The 24,079-nt window shown below is 35.3% G+C and overlaps 1 protein-coding gene and 1 long non-coding RNA gene across 2 annotated transcripts; one reads left to right on the forward strand and one right to left on the reverse strand.

Annotated features, from left to right (window-relative positions):
• Window positions 1-860: 860 nt before the first annotated feature.
• Window positions 861-23,001, reverse strand: LOC140788808 (methylthioribose kinase-like). The gene is made up of 7 exons (XM_073138271.1): window positions 22,931-23,001; window positions 22,627-22,837; window positions 8,065-8,374; window positions 6,112-6,286; window positions 5,794-5,995; window positions 4,925-5,139; window positions 861-1,265 (listed from the first exon to the last, which is right to left on the reverse strand). The coding sequence occupies exons 1-7, from the start codon at window positions 22,984-22,986 to the stop codon at window positions 1,091-1,093; spliced, it is 1,344 nt and encodes a 447-aa protein (XP_072994372.1). The 5' UTR covers window positions 22,987-23,001; the 3' UTR covers window positions 861-1,090.
• On the forward strand, window positions 9,204-11,199 carry LOC140788810 (uncharacterized). Its single transcript, XR_012109096.1, has 2 exons — window positions 9,204-10,025; window positions 10,710-11,199. It is a non-coding gene; the product is annotated as an uncharacterized lncRNA (long non-coding RNA).
• Window positions 23,002-24,079: the final 1,078 nt, after the last annotated feature.

A 24,079-nucleotide genomic window follows, 5' to 3' on the forward strand; every position in this document is an offset into this window, starting at 1 on the left:
ATCGAGTTTTCAAGTGATGTGGTGTCCTGGAATCAATAGTAATAAGATAAATGTTAGTAGAAAATCCTACTAGGTTTCTAATGCTTTTATGTTCTTCATCTCCAGTACTCTTTGGAATTGTTGGTCTCGGCTTCTTCCTTTCAAGATTTAGGAGTCGACTAGTGGAAAAGTTTCATTCATCACACCCTTTAGAAAGAAGCTATGAGATGCTAGTAGTATTCATGCAAAAGATAATTTTGCTCTTTTGTAAATTTAATTATATTTAGTTTTTTTTTTAAATTTAGCTGAGTGCATATATTTTTTATAATTAATGCATTTTTTTTTATAATGAAGTCCATTATTATAAATAAATAAAAATTAAATACAATTAGATTACAAAACCCCGGACTATGCCCACTTTTCTCAAGGAAAAAAGAAGATAAAAAGTTGTACCATGCCAAACTTCGATCAAATTGGCTACATATAAGATGCATACTTGCTGGGATTTTATTTCCAAAATATCATGTCATACAATTTGTGCTATTCTATCAAAATGCCTGAGTGTTAAGAGTGGCTGTCATGGTTAGCCTTCATGGACGGCAATATTAGCTATAGACAAGTGAAACATGCATCAAGGGGCTTATCTCGACCTCCAAACTACTAACAAGATATGATTGACTCATGCTTGTCCTACATGTTGCCATTCATGGCGGCAAACAAAGAAACATGCATCAAGGAATCAAGGGGCTTCTTAGCTGATGTCATTTCTAAATCCATTGATGCAACTACAAATGTGTTCTTCACAAATATCTTATTTTGAATCAACACTACTTATGTTCTACAATGGATCTGCGATAATTACTTCAGCTCTAGCTTCAAAATTCGAGACAAATACTTGTTTGCATTTAGACAAACTTGAGCTCAATAATGTAACAGAGAAGCAACTGTGATATACCAAGTGCTAAGAGAGGCAGCCCATACAATAAGAGCAGATTATAACCACGGTATGATATACAAATTTGTTGAGCACTCCTTATACTGGTTAAAAAAGGGACAATATAGTTCTTAAACCATGCCACTTCTCTAATCATCCAAGTTACTTACCAGAGATCTAACACGGTCGAACCTCCTGAATTGCAGAGATAACTTGACTGATAGTTCTAAATTGATGCCGCTCCTTGAGAAGCAACTTACCACAGTCAAGAGCGCCGCGTTCGCAGAATGCTCGTTTGCCTGCATCGGCAATTGCTTCAAAATCTTCAACATGAGCAATTCCCACTATTCTCCTGCATTTAAAACAAACTAGTTTAAGCTTGAGGAGGTACCCAGATTTTAGCACTTATCCAGAGGATTACGGACAAGTATCTGAACTGTATAATTATAGAGTATTATCACTGATAACAGAACAAGTTCTAAGACAAATTATTCAACTTAAGGTACATAGATTTATTCTCCTGTTTCGGCTGTACAATGAAAAATAAAGATCATCACAATGTATCTCGACAACTAGACTGTTTAGCTATCCTACAGATGGAATGAAAAGGAAGTAGACCAGCCCAATCTCCACTCAAGAAGGCTTTGACGGTTGAAGAAAAAGCAGAAATCCACAGATGTAGGTCTCTTTGGAAGTTCAATAATGAAAACATATAAGAAGATCAATGTTTGATATAGCAGGTTTACTTGATGTCTATCTTACTATATGAACTGTAACCATTTAATCACTATGAAAGGACAAAGTTGATCATCAAATGAGAAATTTAGGACACCATACAGTTTTCTTCTTTGACTACAGTTCCCTACATCAAAACTTGCAATTGTTTCTTTCATCTCGATGTTTCACAAAAAAATAAAGGAACTGTTTGTTGTTTGTATGAGCTTAATGTGTACTATAAGATATTAAGATGGATTTTCCTAGCCCTAAAACACCCTACTTGATTTCGGGTAAGGATCTCCTATATCTTTTACTAGGGGAGATTAGTCACAGGAGGAATGATCTGCCAGTATGTCGTTTTGTACTACTAGAAGCAGTAGCATCACCTGCCTACAACAAAGCAATACAAAGTGTCCAGTGATCAAAATAATGTGTCAAATAAACTGTAAACTTTTTTTTTCTGATTTTTTTTTCAAGTAAATTAAAATGATTAAGAAGCACCTATTGCAACTTGCTATCAGCTTTGTTGATTTACAGGAAACCTCTTCAAGTTGACCTATTTGCGAATATACCGTGGTTTCAAACTTCTCCCCAACTGTCATTGGTTCCAATCAGCTTATAATTGGTGATAAGTTACCTTCCTTGACATATTCAGCAAATACCCTTGACAGAAATGTACATTTCTTTAACTTCGTTGTTTTTTCTTTAACTGCATGCTAAACCCACTCGTATAAATGAGTTATCTTTGAGTAGATTCTCTATCATGAATCTTCTCAATCTGACCTCTTACTAAGAAATGAAATCTTGAGAAAATATGAAGACAATTTAGTTATTTTTAACAATTCAACCTATACTGGACATTTTATGCAATTGATTTGCAAGTGCACAGTGCACTTCAATAATCTTCTCTAGCACAAATACTTCTTAATGTAAGTTCTTTCTAGTACCTTGGAGAGGGTCTTGTAGCTTTTAGTTTCTACAAAAGAAGCCACAAGCTCCAAGTGATCCTCAAGCTTCTGTCCTAGTTTGATAATGAGGTGATATTTTTTGGAATCTTGAAAATCTCTGAGTTCTTCCCAATGGAACTTACATTCTTCATGCGATCCATATGTAAATAAGATTCTCCAGACCAAACACCTCTCAATCAGAACTGTCAAACAGTCATTGGAAAGGTCATATGCAGTTATTGCTGATTTAACTTTGATTTGATTCTCTAGCATGAATCCACAATCTAGCTCCTTTTAGAATTAACTGAATCTCTAACTCATAAGAAAAATTACATATTAACAACATTCACCTGGGTTATTCTCAATCTAATTTGATCATCTCATTAAATCGATTTGCAAGTGGGATTCAGCATGATTTCATACAAGTACTTAATGTACAGATGCTTTGAAAAAAGCCTTGTAGCTCTTTTAGTTTCTAGAACAGAATCCACAGACAAACTTCAGATGATTTCATCATCTTCTGGTTTAATTTGATATTGTTCAGCAGCTTCAGCTCTGCTGGGACATCTTTGAGTTATTTTCTACTGAAGTTCCATGTAATGCACCCATTAGTGAGTGAATAAATAAGACTACTTCCTAGCATGGAACTTTTCACAATCTAGAAGATTCAAAGAGCAATTGGAAGGGTCGTTTGTGAACATTGCAAGTTAAAATTGACTAAACTCTCTATAGAAAGTTAGAAACCCTTCTCCATAACCTCTTGATAGCAGTCCCTGAATCTTTATGTGCCATTATGGACATATTATGTTAGTTTTATTCAACCATGTTAGTCAATGACTCAATATATGCAGTCAATTTGCAGAGTATTATGATTTAAGATTTTCTAGCACAAATAATTCTTATGACTTTGAAAAGGTCAGTAAGCTCTTCTAGGTTCCATGAGTTAACCCACAAACAAAATTCAAAGGATCTGCAATTTTTTTCTTTCTATTATTTCAGAGATTTAGGTACTTTCTATCAGAGTTGCATACCTAATGTGATTCATTTATGAACTAATTGTTAAGATTCTTGTTGTCACTGCTACGGCAGTAAAAGAGAGATGGGAAGGGAAACCACAAAGACCACCCAGCTCTCTTTGTTACCTTACACAAATTCCACAACCTCAGCCTGCCTCCACTTGAGGTCCAAATGCATCAAATTTGTAAAAATATGAAGGCAGAAAAATGGGGTAATCTGACCAATATAATAACTTGATCAATTTTGTAAAGTCATGTGACTAACTTCTTCGGCAGTCATTCTCCCTTTGCTTTAAAAGACCATTTATTATCAAATAGGTACTATATGTGCCGGTCAACATAAGGCGTGCCTATCGGCATGCCCTTGTGTACCACTGGCAGACATTTAACATAATTTTAATAAAATTTAAGGATATTTAAAGATATTTTTAAATCTTCGGCATATTGATTTTTAGTTTTTAGTTTAAAAATATATATACATTAAAATCTACATTATAGTATTTTATCTTTAGATTATTTTTGTAAATGACCTATTTTATTAAAGGTAAAGCAATAGTCAAATACAAATATTATTCAACACATAATATGATTGAATGCATTCATTAAAACTGATATTAATTATTAAACATTCCATAATATGATTAAACACATAATAACATTCAACACATCATATTAAAGTTGATTGATGATGATTGATGGAACTTAAAAAAATTTATAAAAAATGAGCTCCACTTGTCATACTATGTTTGTTAAAAAAATGAGTAAATTAATTTGATGATGATTGACGAAAATAAGAAAACTACAAAAGTATGGCTCTACATCGCAAAAAGACCAGCACAGCTCAGCACACAGCCGTGCCACTGGCACATCCTATGCCAAGTGTTGTGCCACCACTGCCACGGCCATTCTTGAGTACCGTCAACAATTCCCCATTAAATAGAGTTAATAGACAATTACTTCTTTCTTGTGGTCCCTCTTGGCTATCTACCTCAGAACAAAGAATATTCAAGACAACAATTGGCACCAAGAAATTGTTTATTTCTGAAGCATAAGATAAGCATCATCCATCCTCCAGTATATAGCTTCTTGTAGGATTTGGCAAGTCAAAACATTATCATTTTAGAATTATAAGAAGCCATGGGTGAAGAAAACATGAGAACATTGTGCGATAAACAATAGTTAAAAACTGAAGTGAACTTCTTTCGCTCATTCCATCATCGGTACAAGCGAATATGTTCTGTCACTTTGTTGCAAACAGATCTACTGCAAGCTTGAATTAATTTGAATATTATACTAAAGACAAAACAGAGATACGATTTCTAAAGGTTTACCTTATCATTTTGGCAGCTCCAAATCCAAGAGAATCATGAAATAATTCTGTCATGTACTTCTGCTGGACAAGGCGCTGAAGTTCTGGCTTATTGTATATAGAAGCAGGATATGCGTCGCCATTCCCATCTTTGTGCTCATCCCAAAGACAAATGAACTTCTTCTGAAAAAGATTCCAAGTTTCTTCAATCGTCCCTAAGACCCATTGCTTGTATGCCTGCAAAAAGAGAAAACCTTACTACAAAAAATAATCAAGTTCCTTGGAATCTTGAGCCCTAGATTTTGAGCCACTACAGAATACAGCTTCAAAAATGAGGATAATGATGATGATATTATAACAGATAGCATCTTCATCAGCACTAACAAATGCTTCATTCAAATAAGTAGACGCAAACACCAAAATCACTTAGTAAGAATCATAAACTGTACTATAGCAGTTGAAGCAAAGGATGAAGACTGACGATCTCCATAAATAATTTGGCCTTCTTCCCAGTTTCTAGAACAACAATATTTTCCCTTAACTGCCACACTGTTGTTTCTTTCCTTCTAGATTCGCAGTCACAAAGTCAATTAATGAAAATATAAGTATTTGGAATGAAGAGCTGAAGTACTTATAAGTTATAACACAGTTCATTAAATATTACATGGTAAAAGTTCATATTCAAATGACGATCTCATATGTTGTTGCATGTAAACTTTTTATTTTCCTGATTACATGTAAAAATTATACAAAAATCAAGTAGCTGGAGATCCAATCCACTTTAGTTACAACTTACTAGTGAATTACAAGAACATCTATGGAACTGGGAAACACAAAGTAGGTAACTGCAATTAAACTTAATTTTCTTTATAAAAGAAATTGCACACATACTTTACGGTCATTTCCTTCATCAGCATGCCCGTCTTGTGCAAAGTAGGCCAAAATCAAATTCCCTAAGAAGGCACCTATATCAAAGCCCATAGGACCATAAAAAGCAAATTCTGGATCAATAACTTGAGTAGAATCAATGGTCACCATAACAGAACTAGTATGGAGATCTCCATGAATTAAAGCTTGTGCTCTCTCACAGAACCTACAGGTAGGTAAATCGTTGTCACTTTCAATGCAAACCACAAATTAAGATAGAAGCCCCATGTATTCAGATTGAAAGCATGATATGAGAAACGTGATTCTACGATAGCTTAATACATTGACTTTAATCCTGCCACTTCAATCTTTAGCACATCATCTTCCCGAATTGCTTCAGCATCATGATCAAGATAAGGAGAAGTCCAGTGATTATACTGTGCAACCTTATAAGGGTCTGAAAATACAACTTGCTCAGTGAGCCTACATAGCCCCACATTACCACAAAATTCCGCAACTGCATTTGCAATTGAAATCCGTGTTAACAAGATGATAATAAATATGAGAGTTATGCAATACTCTAATGGGATGATAACAAAACACCTCTACCACATACTGTTAAAAATTCACAAAGTTGCAAAACATAGATCACTTACAAATAAATCCAGTACTTAATGCAAAACCATTAAGGTAGGTCTCTCCACTCACCAGCTGACTAATTATAACATTTCAATTGGTAGTTGCAAGTTAAGAATCAGTGATAAAGAACCTAGGATCATCTCCTAGCTCATGCCTAAATCAATACAACTGCTGGATGGACCTTCCTTAAATAAAGGTTGAGATCCGGACATCAATCACACACTGCCTCTTTTGTAGTCCAAATGAGGATCTCCTTGGGACCCTTTCTTTTCTTCTCCTCTTCTAGATCCATGTCTTCATGCAGACAATTCTTATAAACTTCTCTCAACTCTAAGCATCCAACTAAGCTGTGATGACAATTAGATTTTTCATTTATTTTGATTTTCGTATGTATTTGGTTAAATTTTATAAAATCCTAGATTTTATTGTTAACTTGTTTTTATATAATTATTGCTCGGATTTGGTTGATTTTTAACTTCAACTCTTAGTTTAGTTATAGATTAGATTAAGAAAGATCCAAATAGTTTTAAGTTGTGGTTTGATGTAATCTCCTCATCTCTATATATAGAGATGATGAAAATTCTGAAAATGAAGAGAAAAATTGAAAATGATCACTTTTGTGAAGGATACCACAAGATATCTATTTCCTCCCTCTTCTCCTCCTTTCTTCTCTCTTTTGTGGTGGATTCCACGATGTCTTTGTTTCCCACAATCTAGGTGGGGCTTTCTTCTTCTCACCCAGATCAGGTGAGTCTTCTTTCCCACACAGCTAAGTGGGCTTGATCTTTTCCCCCTACATCTTTGGTGAGTTATCTACTTCTTTTCTATATTTTCTATCTATCTAGCCATGGTAGTATGGAAATGATACTTAGAGGCACACACACACACAAAAAAAAAAGGAACTCATTGAGGCCCTATCTTTTCTCATTAGGCGTGCATCTAAGTACCTCCTTATATTTCCACATATCAGCATGTTTGCTCATCCCTAGGCCACATCAATTTGATATCAAAGTAAATTCAGATCTAGCAGATTCAATCATGAAGGAAATCTAACATATTGATCAAGTTATCTTACAAAGAGAATTTCTAAAAGATCCAGATTATGAAGATAATCTTAATTCAAGATTTGCATAGCAAAAGCAAATTATGAGAGTTAGATTTTATTAATTTTTTTAGTTTTGGATGTACTTTTTAGCTAAAATTTAGATTTGTTTAGAGTGTCATATTTGGTTAACACTCTTAAAATCTAGGAGATTTTGTTGTTTGCTTGTTTTAAGATAAATCTTGTTGGAATTTGGTTAAATCTAATATGACTATATAAGAGGAAAAGAAAAAAAATCTAGAAAAGTAACATTTGCATGAGATTCATCCAGGCTAACCTACCCTAAAGAACAAATCAAGAATTCAAGATAAACACTAGATGTATTTGACAACTTATGCATTACAACCTTTTCTTCTTAAATGTTGCGTTAGATATTAAACTAAGCAGTTTATGTAATGATATCGCAAGATGACTCCAAGAATAATCCAAATTGGTGGTTCCATTCAGGAGATACATGTCGAGATATGCTTGACTATATTTATGAAAACTTAAAGTCAAGAAGTATAGACTAACAAATGAAAAATTAGATGACCTATGTTCAAGTTCAAATATACCTGCACGTCTATGCTCTGTCGTGGAACGGTAAAGAAGAGAAGTGAAGAAGAGTGTCCTTGACATATACTCTGCCATATGTTGAGCAAGCAATGGATATTCTATTCCAGCAATCAACCCTTTTCGTAAAATTATGTGTGGAGGCTTCAAGTATCGCATGGCAATCAAAGACATAGGCCGATCAAAATGGTAAACTTCTGGTACATGATCGGGACACAAATGGCCTTGCCCCTTTAAGGCCAATGCTTCAAAATATGCACGTTCTTTTGTCATAGGCCATGACTCACCCACACAGCGAACATATGGCAGAGCCTATCATATAGATACAAGAAAAGATGAGAAAATCTGAGTATCAGTAAGAACAGAAATTTAGTAAGGGAATCCAAAATCTCAAAAGTTGATATCAGACAATGGAGAGACATGGAGAAAATTTCCAAGAATGATAGTCAAACAGTTAGAAGAAAGACAGAATTGTTTCCTTCTGGATAAAGAAAATAATGCACACAGCAATGGGATCAAAAAAACATCTCATGTTGATAGCGAGCATGATTGCAAACAAGACATAGCATGCCATACCTTATCAAAAATCTTTCAAGGCATGCATGGATTGTCTACAGACTTTTACTGAAAAACAAAAAAAAGGCATGCATGGATGAAGAGAAACATGAGAGACGATCATTTTATTTGCGCCAACTTATCGACTATTTGAAAAACTTTAGCTGTTAGAGAACGATAATTTTTATTTATTTTATTCCTATATTCCTTTTCAGTTCTGGGCTTGAGATGTTTTGAAAGGCCCAAGAAGTAGACTTAAATTAATTGGGTGAAGATTTTCTATTTAATGATAAGGTAAGCTTGGTGGGATTTGAATTCCTCCTCCAAATCCTCTGATATAACTAGGGGTAGCAAAATTTGATCCGACACGATAATTCAGCTCTTAATTGGGTTTGAGTTTAGTCTAATCGGGTTTGGGTCGTAAACAGGTCCACCCACCTAACCCGTTTAATAATTGGGTCGTGTTTGAATTTATACTACCGACCCATTTTGACCCATTTAAGTTTACAAGTCGGTTCGGGTCAACTCGCCAACTCGCCAACTCGCCAACCCGTTATATATATGTAAAAACTAAAACCCCTAACTCACTCACACACACCTCTCCACTCTTCCTCCAGTCGCCTCATCGAAAAGGGGAAAAATATTCGCCTACCTTTGTCTCCGCGGTGCCTCTCCCTCCGCCTACCATTTGCCCTAAGCATCTTCGTCTCCGTCTCAGCCTCCATCTACCGCCCGCCGTGGTGCTTCCTTCTACACCTCTGTCTACCGTCTGCTACATTACTTCAGAAATAAAAGAGAGAGAAGAGAGGAGAGAGAGAGAGGTGACCCAACCCACAAGAGCGGTTCCTTTTCTTGAACTACTGCATGTAAACCCCAATGACAACAATCCTTCTAATGTAAGAGAACAACAAATTGCACAACTCTAGTTTGTAGCCTCGACAATTTGTATAAGGAGGCGAGTAAGAAGATGAAGATCTCAAGGGATGTTTTTGACGCAAATGGGTGAGCTGTGCAAGTTCTTAGTTGATTATTGGCTATTTGTTCTTGCTTTTGGATGCTAGATCTTCACCGAGAGTGTTCTTATGAAGATTATTTCTTTATTTCTGGGTAACTTTTAGAAAAAGACTTTTTTTTTTGCCGTCAATCTTGGATTGAGAGATAAAGGGGATGGGCCAGGAGCCGCAGATATCTACAACAGAGATGGGTTTCTCTTGTCTTCCTTCAAGGCCAACTCCATTGCTACGACCAGGGACTGGCGAGATAGGTCTTCTTCCATTAAATTAGAAAGGGGAATCTAGTGAGAGAAAGGGAAGAGCTGTAGGCCAACTCCATTGCTACCTCCAAGTGTGCTCTTTTTAATCATAGGGAAGAGCTACAGGTCGAGATGGATTAGCAATTGTTATCAGAGGTGGATTTTTTAGATGTCGAATTCAGTTGTTTTTTTGTCTTTTATTACTATTCTCTAATTAGACCCTCAGTTTTGCTCGAGTCCATCTGTTTGATTTTGGGTGTTCTGCTTTAGAATATGATGAGAATATTCCGAGTGCTGATTGCAGTTGTTCCTTTTGTTATATATTTATTTTATCTTTCTTCCATTGCTTTTTGTCAATAGATTCATATGTTTCATGCCAACTACCAATTAGACCAATTGAAGCTGGAAAAGAATTTCCACCTACTGTTTAGATATCAATGCATGTAAACAATCCTGCATCAACTATTGAGACAATCTATACCAATTTGCTTTTCTAACTTTCATATAGCCGCATAGTAGAACCTGTGGTTCACTTGTTTGATGATTACTTAGTGCCATTCCACCTTGATGTTTTTGGTCTTTTGATCACTTATTTGGTGTTGTAGCCCTTTACTTCTTTCTTACCCTCAATGGAGAGTGTCATACTTGTGCCTTTAATGTCTATTGTAGCTTACTATATTATCATTATGTTCTTACCAATGATGCTACTCTGCCGGCCAATATATGAGTGCTTCCATATTCTTTCTTAACATATCCATTGTTTAGTATTCCCTATTGAATTTATCTTGATTGCTGCTTCGCATACGGACTAATTCCTTGCATTGTTCTTTTACTTATTAGTCTAGATGTTGCAAGCCTCCCGCAAGAGTGTAGGTTTACCTACCAGAACGCAACTTCATGGGCTAAAACCACCACAAACTCATCTAACCATGATTGTAACACATGGAACAATGATCAATCTACACTTTGCTATGATTGCCAATCCTGCAAGGCTGGCGTGCTGGCCAACATCAATAATGATTGGAAGAAGGTTGCCATTGTCAATATAATGACCGGAAGGATTTACTGTTTACTTGTTTGATCTGTTTAATTATTGCAATGATTTACTACAGTTTTTATGCATTGATTTGTGGCATCCTTTTCTATGTCATGATATTGTTTCTCTTACTTTCATATTAGTTATGGATGAAATTGTCTTTTCTTTCTATTTATATTTTACTTATTTATTTCAAACTATTTGTAATTTGTAATTAACTGTGAACTGTAAATTTTGTTCTAATTGTCATGAAATTGTTATATTTGAAGTTAAAACTAAAACTTGTTGTATAAATTTGTTTCTAAACTCTGTTCCATAAAATAGAGTTGAAAATTTGTTCTAATCTCTAAACTTTGTTGTATGAATTTGTGTTATGGTGAATTATTAGAATTATTATTTTTATGTTGTATGAGTTTGAATTGAAAATAGGTTATTTTGTTTGTATAATACACTATTTATATTAAATAAATTAATAAATATTAAATTTTATATAGGGTTAATATTATTGTATCATTCGTGTCGTGTTAAATAGATTAGACGGGTCGGGTTAACGTGTCATGTTAACACGACTCATTTATTAAACAGGTTAGACAAGTCGTGTTAACACAATTCTTTTATTAAACGGGTTAGATGGGTCGTGTTAACATGTCGTGTTAATATGAACCGTTTATTAAACGGGTTAGACGGGTCGTGTCGTGTTACCCATTTAATAATAGGATTGTAGTCGTGTTTGTCAAATGCAACTCGTTTATTAATTTGGTCGTGTTCGTGTTAAGATAAAGTTGACCTGACCCAACCCAAACCCGCTTAACCCGACCCGATTGCCACCCTTAGGTATAACGCTATTTAAATAGTTGACACAAAAGGTTAACTATTAGGTGACAAACCAACAATGCATACCTTTAGGCTTTATCTACTTGTGGAATAAAGTCAATTCTAGAAGAACTACTCCAATATTTTGTGCTAGAAGAAGAAAGCTAATATCGACCTAAGTTATTCTAATGTTTAGTTGTATATTAGTATAAGGAGTAATAATTATATTTGATATGATATTAAGTTAATATTAAAGTAATAAAGAATAGTGAGATTGTACTTGAAAATAGTGATATTTCATACTAAATGACCAAAATACCCTTTAATGGATTGAAAGTAATAATGCATATATAATATTTTTATTTATCTTTACTTGTGTACCTTTTAATTAGAAAAGTGCAAGCTTTTTTCCATGCAGTATAGACTTTTTTTGCCATGCTATACAGTTAGAGCTTATCAAACGGCCCACCCCGCCCGTGCTCAGCTCGACACAGCATTGTTTGGACCGACCTAAGCCCAGCTCGGCCAGAGCTTGAACTACCAATAGGTGGCGCGGGCTAGCTAGCCTTTGCCCACCCAGCTTGCCCATCGGCCCAACCTAAAAGCCCAGCCAAAAAGCCTACTCGTAGGCCGCCTATTGGCTCGCCCGTCAGCCCGCATGCAAGCTTGCCCGTTCGGCCTGACCGTCAGCCGGGCGTAAGCCCCACCTTATAGCTACAATAAAAACTAATGAAAATTTTATACTCTGTACCATTTAAAATCTTTTTAAAACCCAACTCTCTCATTGGCCTAGCCCACCAAAGCTGTACAATACTTTGTATTGTTTAAATTATTTTTAACATATTATTTTTTTCTAAAAGTAGGTTGGAATGAGAATATTTTTAAAAAAAAATAAGCTAACGGTAAAAAATTCTAAAAATAGCTAAAAATATATTATGAAAAATCAAAATAGGACCTACATTTCGTTAACCATTTTACCCTTTTAACACAAATAAACTAGTTTAGAGGGGTGATTTGGTAATTTTTAATTTTTCTCATGCTTATAAATAGATGATAAATCTTCTTAATTTCATCACACATTCTCAAATTTTCACCAAATTGAAGGCTTCAAGGTTTTGCCTTGCAATTAGCAAATTGAGGCTAATTAAGGGTCAACAAGAAGTGATCGATCTCTCTATATAATGGTATTATTATTACAAGTGATTTTCTTATTTGTTAATATGGATTCCTTTGATACTCGTATAGAATCGCAACCGGAGGGCAAAGATTGAATTAATCTTACAACCGCAGAATGAAAAGAAAGATGCTTAAGGTAACATTATAAACTATAGAGCTAAATGTCTTCAATGTGATCATAATTTTACTGCATTAACTATAAATGACACTACTCATCTAATGAAGCATATTAAAAATAAGCATAAAAAATATCAATTTGATATCGGTCAAATGTTGCTTAATCAAGGTGCTTTCAGTAATCTTTCTTATTTTCAATAGAATTATGAAAATGCTCGTAAAGAATTAGTTAAATATATTATTCGTAGAAATAAACCTTATGCTATGGGTGATCCAGAATTTGAAGGTTGTTTACAAAGAGATTTTGCTCTAGCTTTTAAAAAAATTTCTTGTCACACAATTAGAAAAGATGTTTTAAAATATTTTACAAAAGAAAAAGAAAAATTAATTTCAATATTTGTAAAATTAAAATCTACAATTTTTTTTCCTAGTGATATTTGAACTTCATGCCAACGTTGGTCTTTTATATGTAAAACCACAGATTTTATTGATGATAATTAGAAATATAAAAATAAATAATTTCGTTCAAAAAGCTTGATGAGAGTTAACAAGTTATAATATCTAAAATAGGATTTTTTTTCTCTCTTAATAATGATTCTAATAATGATTCCACAATTTCTAATCTTCAACATTTCTTCCTTTACTTTGTAGCAGTAAATTATTATATATAGATGCATGTGTCATATTATAATTTAATTGTACAAAGTAGCATAAAAGAAATTGCTGAGATAATTCATAAAATTAGGGAAATTATATATCATAAAAAAGAGCATAAATATTTGCAAATATGTGCAAAAGGTGTTGATTAAAAGCTAAAAAACTTCAATTAGATGTACAATATAGATGGAACTCTACTTATGAGTTGTTAAAATTAGTACTCGAAGATCAAAAGGCTATAATTTCTTATGTTTCTTTAGATATTAATAATGAACTAGAATGTCCTACTGATTTAGAATGGAAAAATGCAGAAAAAATAAAAGATATTTTAAAAACATTTTTTTATGCTACTAATATGTTGTCAAGCTCTTATTCTCCTACAATTACGATCGCTGATATGCAACTTGTTAATATTATTCAACTTTTTATTGCTTTTAAAAATGATCGGTCTTTACATAATGTTTTACAAAAAATGAAAACTAAATATGCTAAATATTTAACATTTTCCTTTATTTATTAGTTTTGGCGTTTATTAAAACGTCAACTTAAAATTTTCATAAAGGTTTATATGAAGATAAACAAAAAGACTATGTTTCTCGTGCTGTAACTATTAAAAGTTATTTTGAAAGGCTTTTTAATGATTATCCTATTATATATGGTTCTTCTTCCTTTATGTCTTTACCTTCTATTATTCTTCCTAAAAGTGGTAGCACTAAGAAGTCATTGCTTGCCCGACTTAAAATGAGGAGAACTTCTTCATCAATGTCAGGGGAAATCATCGTGCTTCAAGTATATTACAATTATTTTGTAAGTTGGGATGAAATAGATACTTTAGTATGGTAGAAGATAAATGAGACGAGATTTTTAATTGTTGCCACTATGGCCTGTTATACATTAAGCATTCATATGTCTACTGTACCTTTGGAATATGCTTTTAGTACAAACGGGCGATTGATTGATGAATGTAGATCATATTTGAGAAAAGAAACAATTAAAGGCTGATGTGCTTGCAAGATTGATATGTTGTTGAATCTAGATCGCACAACCATTTTGCAATTGAAAAATATAGAATTTGAGTTTTTAGATCCCAATGATTCATGTAATTTTATTTTATTTTTCACAATTAATAGATGGATTATGCAAATGATAAATAGCTGGGTAGGTGCCAACCTAGTTGGGATGTGCCCATTCTATAGTGATGCAAAAAAAAAATCCTCCTATTTTTTGTATAACTATTTGTTTAATTATGAAAATATCTTTCCATTCACTCATTTGTTTTTTAATAACTACTCATTTATTTCCATTTACTTCATTTATTTTTTGCTAAAAGTCACTCAGATCCGACAGTTAGAATGATCCGACGATTAAAATCACTGATATAGAGGTGATCCCATTAAATTTAGGAATTTAGGCGTAGGACTAGAAGAAAATGCGACCGAAGGGGTTGCTATAGGTCAGTAGGCTTGGCCCTGAGATATAAGTAGCTGCAAACATCTCTCTCTCCCACCCTCTCTCCATCTCTCTCTCTCTCTCCAAGAACAGTGGTGGATGTTTCAGGAGACGCATAAATCTTATATAAAGGAGTCCTCTCCACTATGAATGAGAAAGGTTCCGGGAACAGTAGTACCGAGGGGGAAGCAGAGGAGCAACTAGAGCGGGGTGGAGCGACTCCGACCGCACAAAGACCACTGCGAGTAACGGATCTTGACGAGGGAGGAGAGGAGAAGACCGAGGAAGATGGCGGCAGAAGAGACGGCGACGACGAGAGAGTGGGCCACGGGGAAGGGACTGAGGTGAATTGGGCGCCGGCGGCCGAAGACGTGGGGGAGGTGGATGAGGAGGGCGACGAGGAAGTAGAAGACGAGGGACGACACAAGGAAAAGACCATATGGAGATGAAAGATTGGGTGTGGCTTTATCGGAATTTTACAATCGCCGGGTGCTCCACCAACCAGTAGGTGATCCCTCGCATCTTTCAATTTTCGCCCTCTTCTCTCTTCCATCTTTCTCCTAACCTTGCCTTCTACCTATTCAACAAATTGCCCCAACGAAATCACAATAGGTTTATATACGTCTCTTATATAACACCTGAGAGCTATAGGAACAAAATGCGAGGTAGTTATTGGGAAGTAATTAGAGAAAGGAAGCAGCTTCTACTAGTGAGGATATAGGCGTGGAGAGATCATCGCAAGCCGGATTGCCTCACTAAGGGGTTGAGAGGGTCTTTTAGGGTATCGGAGGGGAGGAAGAAGCTAGAGCAGGAGAGGAAGAAGGCGGAGCCTGGCACGGCTAGTCCGCTCTCTCACGGGCCAATGGGCGGTATCGGGCTAGACATTCTAGACCGGCCCGAATTCGATCTGGCCCGACCCATTCGCGGGCGGACTGGCAAACACAGTGCCCAGCTCGGTTGGCCCGATAGGCCCGGCTCAAACCCAACCAAGGCCCGCCCAATGATCACCTCTATATACAGTGTGGATTTACATAAACAGTGCATATTTTTTACCATGTAGTGCGAGCTTTTTGCCATGCCATGCAATGCAAACTTATATATGTAGTGCAGGCTTTTAAGAGAAAGAGAGAGAGAAGAGTACACTTAATGTGACCTTAAAAAGATAGTACACTTGATGTGAACTTTGAGAGAGAGAGTATAATAATAAAATGACAAGTTGATTTGGGTGTTGTCCTCTCAAGTGCAAATATGTAATCTTTTTATTATTAATTTGTGGTATAAAGTGAGAGGAGAGAAATAATAATTATTATAGTAATATGAGCCTAAATGATTTTTTAGTTATTATACCAATATAAGGAGGCTTATTTCAGAAAAAGTTAATTCTTATTCCACAAATGAACGGAGGCTTAAAAATTCACATTAATATATGTTGCATTTCATGGACCTGGACATATACCTTAGCAGTTTATTAAACTCAATTGAAAATAGGAAAAGTTTGAAATAATATCCTACATTTAGTGATGCTGTGATTGGCACCTTATCCTTAAGCTATTTAAAATTCGAATCCTTACTTTTGCCAATAATTGTATCATACCCAAGGCCAAGGTTAATTTAAATTTTAAAATAACCAATCTATGACGAAATGGTATCTAAATAGGAATGTTCTATCAAAAACACTAAGTTTACCTACTAAATTACCTAAAGTACCATTATCTTCCATTTTTCCCGTTCATTTAACTTCAATAATGCCCTTAAATAAATAAAAAAACCATTACAAAATCCAAACTCCTTCAAGAACATTTTTCTAAAGTATGTTTTAGTATATTTGGTTAATGGTGTGTAGTTTGATTAGAAAGTGTCTTAGGGGGTGATTTTGTAACTTCGTTCATAGAGGTACATAAGTTATAGTCTAAGGTTAAGGGTAGTTTGTCAAAGTAATAGCAAGGTGATGCGGACATTTTTGATAGGACATGATAGCGTGTATACTAATGCAGAAGGCGCTGACATTTGATGATCCCTTCTATAGGGATTTGGTTATGCTCGAGTTTATTTATTACATGATATTTATGATTGATTTTGTATTTTGTATTTATTTAGGGTAACGTTTGCTTATTTCCATTAGAGGTCTATATATAGACCCATTATATTTATTTTTGAGGTTAAAGAAGATTATTTGATTTGCTCTCCTTTGTGAAAATTGGTGTGAAACCATTTTAAGTGTGGAGGTCTGAAATCCAATTTCTCTTCTATCTCTTTGAGTTATATTCCATCTTCTCTCCACCATGTTTTGCATCATTTTTGGTATCAGAATAAAAGATCCTAGTTTATGGACGCCCGTCCTCTCAGATTCTATGTTGTCCCACATTTGTTCTTCGCCCGACCGATCGCTTCACAAACACTGAAATGCTAAGAAATCCAATACACGATAAGGAACAAGAGAAATCTGTTGCCATTGCAGAATCACCAAATAAGATTCAAAGATCTTCAAAAGTTATTTGCTCTGGTATCTTTTAATGATCTATTACTTAGATCCATCTTTCTTTTTGTCATAGATTAAACAAAAATTTGGCTATTATGTTTCTTTTAGGATCCCAACAAATACCCTATTTTCTCAACTTTCCACCAAACTTCCTTTTTCTTCTCTCTACCATATCTTAATATTCAAAATTCCCTCTCCCCTAACTGAACCCAATCCAACCAAATTAACCTCAGCCTAAACCCTCTCACTCAACCAAACCCTTACCCACTAAATTGAAGCCCTCTCAATCGAACTAAAATTCATTAACCAAATACTTCAAACCCAATCCAAACTCACTTAAACCCATTAGTCACCCCCACCAACCCATTAGACTTAAACCCAAAACACATTTGATGTAAAACGTGGTGGAGAGAAGGAGATGGAGGAAACAAAGAGAGAAGAGGAATAAGGTTTCATACCTCCACCCTTAAAATGGTTTCACACCAATTTCCCCAAAGTAAGAGCAAATCAAACAATCTTCATTCACCTCAAGAGAAAATACAACGGGTTTATGTATAGACCTATAATGGAAATAAACAAAAGGCACCCTATAAAAAGAAAAATATAAAATCAATCATAACCAAATCCTTATAGGGGAATTATCAAATATTTGTGCCTCTTGCGCTAGTGCACGCGCCATCATATCCTATCAGTGATGTCTGCATCATCCTCCCCGGGTGGGAGAGAACTCGACTTTGTCGAATGTGCTCCTTTGCTGCTCTCATACTGCTCTAAGCTATCAGGGTAGTACCTCTCTAAATGATGGCAATCAAGCTATATGTAGGTTGTCCTTTCCAACAGATAGAATGTTGGGAAGTAAAAGTAAAGAGGATCTCTCATAAATAAGCTCATTAGGAGGCTCACTAGCTAGTGGGTTATCTGGAGTAAAATTTGGACCTTATAAGCTACTAGATCCTCAATACTAAAAGTAGAACTGATGCCGAAATTATTTGGTAGATCTAGAACATAAGCATTATCATTGATTTTCTTGAGAATTTTAAATGATTCGACACTTCATGCGTGCAACTTTTTGACAGTTCCAGGAAGAAACCATTTTGGATGTATCCGGACCATCACATCATCTCTAACATGAAATTCTTTTAATCTTCTTCTTAGATAAGTTTAAATTTTATGATTAGTATTATTTTAAGCAATTTTGTTACTTTTATGCAAATCATAAATATGTGATACAAATGCAGATGCAAATTTAGATAACCTATGATAATGGGTTATAGAAATGAGATCTATAAGCTATCTAGGTTTATAATCATATACTGCCTCAATTGGACTTAGACCTATTGACCTATTAACTAAATTATTATATGCAAATTCAGCAGTTGGCAATTTTTGATCTCAATCCCTTATATTTTAGTCGACAATAGTCCTTAGTAGGTTCCTAACTCCTATTAACAACTTCAGTTTGCTCGTCAGTTTGTGGGTGGAAAACAGTTGAATAGTGAAGCATGGTTTCCATTTTATGCCATAGCATTTTTCAAAAATAGCTAGTGAATTTCACATCCCTATCTGAGACAATGGTTTTTAGGAGCCCATGCAGCCTCACGATTTCATTAAAATAAAGTTTCGCAATTCGAGAGGCGTCAGAAGTTCGAGAACAGGGTATAAAGTGGGTCGTCTTAAAAAAATCGATCCACTATCACAAGAATGGTGTCGTGCTTTCGACTAGTCTTAGAAAGTCCAAGTACAAAGTCCATACTAACATCATGTTGTCGTTTAACAGATAGCCATCCTGCAAGATGAAACCATCTCTTTTTCGAGTCATTCCATCGATTAATAGGTTGTAAACTTCATGAAAATCCGAACACGATTTATCAAAGTCTGTTACCTCCGCAATCATTTTTTGAAAAAAAGGGTCATGCGACGATTAGTGCACCGGCAGTTTTGTTCTCCACTCCAGATTTGCATTGCAAGGTGTATGTATAATTTTGGAGAAATTCAACCCACCTGTCATGTTTGACGTTAAACTTCTTCTAGGAGTTGATGTCATGAAGAGCATCATGGTTAGAAAAAATAATGAATTCTTGTGGGAGTAAATAATGCCTCCGGTGGCGAAGAGACTGAATCACAACATAGAATTCCTTATAGTAAGTAGTATATCGATACCTAGTTTTATTCAGCTCCTCACTAATATGATCTTTTTGGCTTAGGATTCCACTTATACTAATTCTAGAAGCATCACATGCGACCTCAAAGATTTCAGTAAAATCGAGGAGTCACATGACGAGAGCTTCCACTATATTCCTCTAGAAAGCTTTGGTGGCACTCTTTGACCACTCAAATTCACCCTTCTGGAGACATTCAGTTATTGGAGCCATAATGGTATTAAACCCTCTAATAAACTGACGATAGAAGATAGCGAGCCCATGAAAACTTCTTATATCTCCTATGGTACAGGGCTCAGACCATTCATTAATAATTTTAACCTTGTTAGCGTTTAGACGAAATAAAACCCAAGAAAACAACTTAATAAAACCTAAGAAAATAACTTTGTTTGTTAAAAAAGTACATTTCTTAGGGTTCGCGTACAATTGTTTTTACCTCAAGACAGCGCAGACTTGACGAAGATGATCTATGTGTTGCTCCCGAGATTGATTGTAAATATGGATGTCATAAGGGTATACGACTAAAAATTGTCCCATAAAGAATCGTAATAATTGAGTCAACACTCCCATGAAAGTACTCGGAGAATTAATCAAACCAAAAGGCATGACATTCTATTTATATAATCAATCTTTTGTTTTAAAAGCGTCTTCCACTCATTGCCACGGCGTATTTAAATTTGATGATAGCCACTTTTTAAATTTATCTTTGAAAAGATCGTGGCTCATACCATTAAATCCAACATGTCATCCAAGCGAGGAATGGGAAAATGGTATTTTACCATTATTCCGTTAATGGCATGACATCCAACGCACATATGGTAAATTCTATCTTTCTTCGACATTAACAATGCAGGAACTGCGCAAAGACTTAAGACTTTACCTCAAAAAGATTTTTCTTAATAGTTCGTCAACTTGTCGTTTAAATTCAGCGTGTTCAATTGGATTAAGTCGGTAATAAGGCAAGTTGGAAAGAGATGCACCCGGGACGAAATCAATAGCATGCTGAATGTCTAGCATTGATGGTAATTTATTCGAAAGATTCTTAGAGAAAACATTCAAGAATTCCTCAATCACGAGAGTGACATTAAGAGGAATCAACTCATTAGGCTCGTTCAGAATCTCTCGAGCAACAAGAATTATAATAGAAGTTTCTTTACTCATCTCACGCTTAATGCTTCGGGCACTAATCAAGTTGACTCTACTATCAGATTGGATGAGAGTAGACTTTTTTTCAGCATTGTCATTTCTAGGCTACGAGGGAAAATTTTGATTTTACCCTCGTGTTCAAACATGCAAATATTTGAACGACCATAAATATGAATATCATTATCAAATAGTCAAGGCGTTCCAAGGATAATTTGACCCATGTCCATAGTCAAAATATTGCACCAAATCTTATCCTTGTAAGTTTTGAATTCTAACAAAAAATAAAAACCAAAAATTAAAATTTTGAAAATTTTAATGAAGGTGGTAGCAAGCGGCGACCAGTCGGCAAAGGTTGCATTGATTGTCCTTCTCTCCTCTCTCAATCCTCCTCTTCCGAGCTATTGTGGATGGCAGCGGACGACTATGGACGGTGGCAAAAATTATTTCTCCTCTCTCCTCTCTCTCTTTTACTTGATGGTTGCTTTAACTTTATTAAAGAGAAACTCAGAAAAGAAAACAGAGAGAAGCAGCAGAGTATCATCAAATTCTATGATTTGTTTCAAGATTTTAATCATTAAATTACTCAATGCATTGAATTTGGCAGCCGCCATGTCAAGGTGACGCACAGGTTGCTCCACTAGCCACGTTGGCATAAGTGAAAAACGGGTTGCCGCCTAGGCACTAAAAAGAACTAGGTAGGCTGAGTAGTTCAGCGCGCCAACTAATGAAGCGGGCCAGATTCAAGTGAAGCAGATAGGATTAATTACTAACCTTTATATAAAGAAAAAAACCTCAACTCTCCTCTTTTGCTCCTCTCTCTCTCTCTCTCACAATACTGTAAAAACCTTCCATGGCAGGCAGCAATGAAGGCAGTAGCAAGCGGCAACCAATCGGCAAAGGTGGCATCAATTGTCCTTCTCTCCTCTCTCAATCCTCCTCTTTTGAGTTATTGTGGATGGCAACGTACGACTACGGACGGCAGCAAAAAGCAATGGTACTATCTTTCTCCTCTCTCCCTCTCTCTCTCTCTCTCACTCTCCCACTCTCTTTCATTCTCTCTCACTCTCTCCACTTCTTCCCACCATGTCAAACACTAATATCGAATTACTATTATGCAAGAAGATTTGTTTTTTAACTATCTTAATTTCTTAATTTGTCAATTGCTGAAATACACTTCAATATGTTATGCTAGACAGTTAGATGTTAGAGGAATTAATTGCTATTTCTTGATATATACTATATTATATACATATAACTTTATACTAAATATCTGTATTATATATGATTATTTATTTATTTTAAAAAATTAATATTAAAAATGCTAGACATCATTATCACCCGCTTTGTCACCCACCTTCCGCCTGGGTGCTAGACATCCGCCATCTTTAGCCGCCTTTCAATATACTGAAATTACTTAATTCTCTCTCACAAGAAAGATGATTTTAATAAATTGTCAAATTTGAAATATCCATCTTGACCTTAAAACTAAAGCTGGTGGATCTTGAATTTTCAGCAACAAATCCCCCAAGAAACCAGCATCGTCAGTCCGCCACTTATCAAGAACTTACTGCCTAAGAGATTTCTATCTACCACTCACCCTTATATAAGTATCCTTTCAAATAGAGCTCTGCCAAGAAGCCAAACCCAAATCAAGCGAAGATCCACATATCTTCTATTAGGATCATTTCAAGAACATCTGATTTGCCATGAAGGCAAAATTCTAACCTGCTTGACGACGAAGGAACCGGCGGGGCCGGTGACGATGTAGACGAAGTTGAGATTGCCGTCACCGACTTCCTTGATCGTGAGATCATCCACCTGATTACCCAATTGGGCGACGAGGGCGGGCGTCTTCTTGATGTATTCCCCCAGCGACTTCCCGTCGAGGGGCCTAAACCCATCGCTCGAATCCATGGGTATTAGGGTTTTGGAGCAGCTGAAAGAAGGAAACTAGAGATTAGGATTCGCAAATGGCGAAGAGGAAAGAGACTTTTTGAATTGGAAGATGGATTGATTCGATTCATTGAACCTGACCGGTCTTTGAGATTTCTCTAACCTATGCGAATCTGTTGATGATAATTGCATATACACCCTCGAACTATAGCGAAATAATATCTTCCTTAACTATTTTTCTCAAAGTTGTTCCGTCAATTGTGGATCAAAATGAATAATCTATGTCATGAACCTTCTGAGTTATGAATGATTTTATTCAATAAAAATTAAAGATGATTAATAAAGAAAATCACTTGAGCTATGGACTCCTCCAGGATCAATCTGGGTCTTCTAGAGCAGAATTCAAGCTTTAGAAGGGTAATGCTTAGTGAATTTTGATCCACATACATGATTAGCATCCCTACATGGAATATTTATTTGATGTCTGCTATCAATAGATGCAACTCTCAAGCCTTTTATATGTAGAAATGCCATTAGCATTGTGAATACTTAGGTGACATTTGTAGATGTCCATATGATATGTATACAGTAATATTCACACCTCAAACAAACAATTCCAAATTCAATTTTTTTAGAAGATTAGGAGCAGAAAAGATAAATGTGGCCACTATAGCATACTTTTAAACATATCCAACTATAAAATTCAAAGACTTTGAATATTCAAACTGCTAGTAGTTAGGAAAACTGTCAGGATTCCCCACTAGCCAAAGACTCGTCCTTTTCCCTTGTTACCAAACCCAATCCTATCTCCTCTCATATCAACCTTAGAGTCTCTTCTTAGCTGAGTGGAGAAAAGTCAATCTCAGCACACATATGAGAAGGAAAGGAGTGACTTTGTTAAGAGCTTGCTGCCTACCATGAATCCAGTGGTAGGTGGGACGAAAGACAGTCCAATTTCCCCTTTCGTTTTCTCTCCACTTGTATGGTGATATGTGTGGACTTTTGAATACCTTCGAATCAATTTGCTTTGTTCTACATTGAATTAATTAGTTGGATGATTATGTTGGCTTAACATGATTAAATATGAGATAAATATAAGTTGCTAGTAGTATTCATGCAAAAGATAATTTTGCTCTTTTGTAAATTTAATTATATTTAGTTTTTTTTTAATTTAGCTGAGTGCATATATTTTTTATAATTAATGCATATATTTTTTTATAATGAAGTCCATTATTATAAATAAATAAAAATTAAATACAATTAAATTACAAAACCCCGGACTATG

This window comes from Typha latifolia, chromosome 5 (genome assembly GCF_019914945.1).
Source record: "Typha latifolia isolate L0001 chromosome 5, TyphaL0001v2, whole genome shotgun sequence".
In the NCBI taxonomy this organism is placed as follows: Eukaryota; Viridiplantae; Streptophyta; class Magnoliopsida; order Poales; family Typhaceae; genus Typha; species Typha latifolia.